General features: G+C 67.4%; 1 protein-coding gene across 1 annotated transcript in view; it reads left to right on the forward strand.

Moving 5' to 3' along the window:
- Window positions 1–4: 4 nt before the first annotated feature.
- Window positions 5–476, forward strand: part of Pgrmc1 (progesterone receptor membrane component 1) — a gene marked incomplete at its 5' end in the record, with an annotated part of 6,831 nt that continues 6,359 nt past the window's right edge. Inside the window, one exon of the mRNA XM_019205841.2 lies at window positions 5–308. Coding sequence (XP_019061386.1) covers window positions 5–308 — 304 coding nt within the window. The remainder of the gene's footprint in view (window positions 309–476) is intronic.

Below are 476 nucleotides of genomic sequence, written 5' to 3' on the forward strand. Positions count from 1 at the left end.
GGAGACAGGCGCAGAGTCGAGCGAGCTGGAGAGCGGCGGGCTGCTGCACGAGATTTTCACGTCGCCGATCAACCTGCTGTTGCTTAGCCTCTGCATCTTCCTGCTCTACAAGATCGTGCGCGGGGATCAGCCGGGGGCCAGCGGCGACAGCGACGACGATGAGCCGCCCCCACTGCCCCGCCTCAAGCGGCGTGACTTCACCCCCGCCGAGCTGCGGCGTTTCGACGGCGTCCAGGACCCCCGCATACTCATGGCCATCAATGGCAAGGTGTTCGACGTGACCAAAGGCCGCAAGTTCTACGGGCCCGGTAGGGCTGCTGGCGAGTGGGGCGCAGAGACAAAAGAAGGGGCCCTGGCGTGGGGCCGGGCCCAGGAGAGGAGAAGGGGGAGCGAGCCGCCTCCCAGAGGAGGGCGAGCAGGCGCCGAAGCAGAGGGTCAGGAGGCTCCCCCAGCAAGCAGAGGGACCAGAGGCACTG

Source organism: Fukomys damarensis, unplaced genomic scaffold (genome assembly GCF_012274545.1).
Source record: "Fukomys damarensis isolate Sample0158 unplaced genomic scaffold, DMR_v1.0_HiC HiC_scaffold_39, whole genome shotgun sequence".
Lineage (NCBI taxonomy): Eukaryota > Metazoa > Chordata > Mammalia > Rodentia > Bathyergidae > Fukomys > Fukomys damarensis.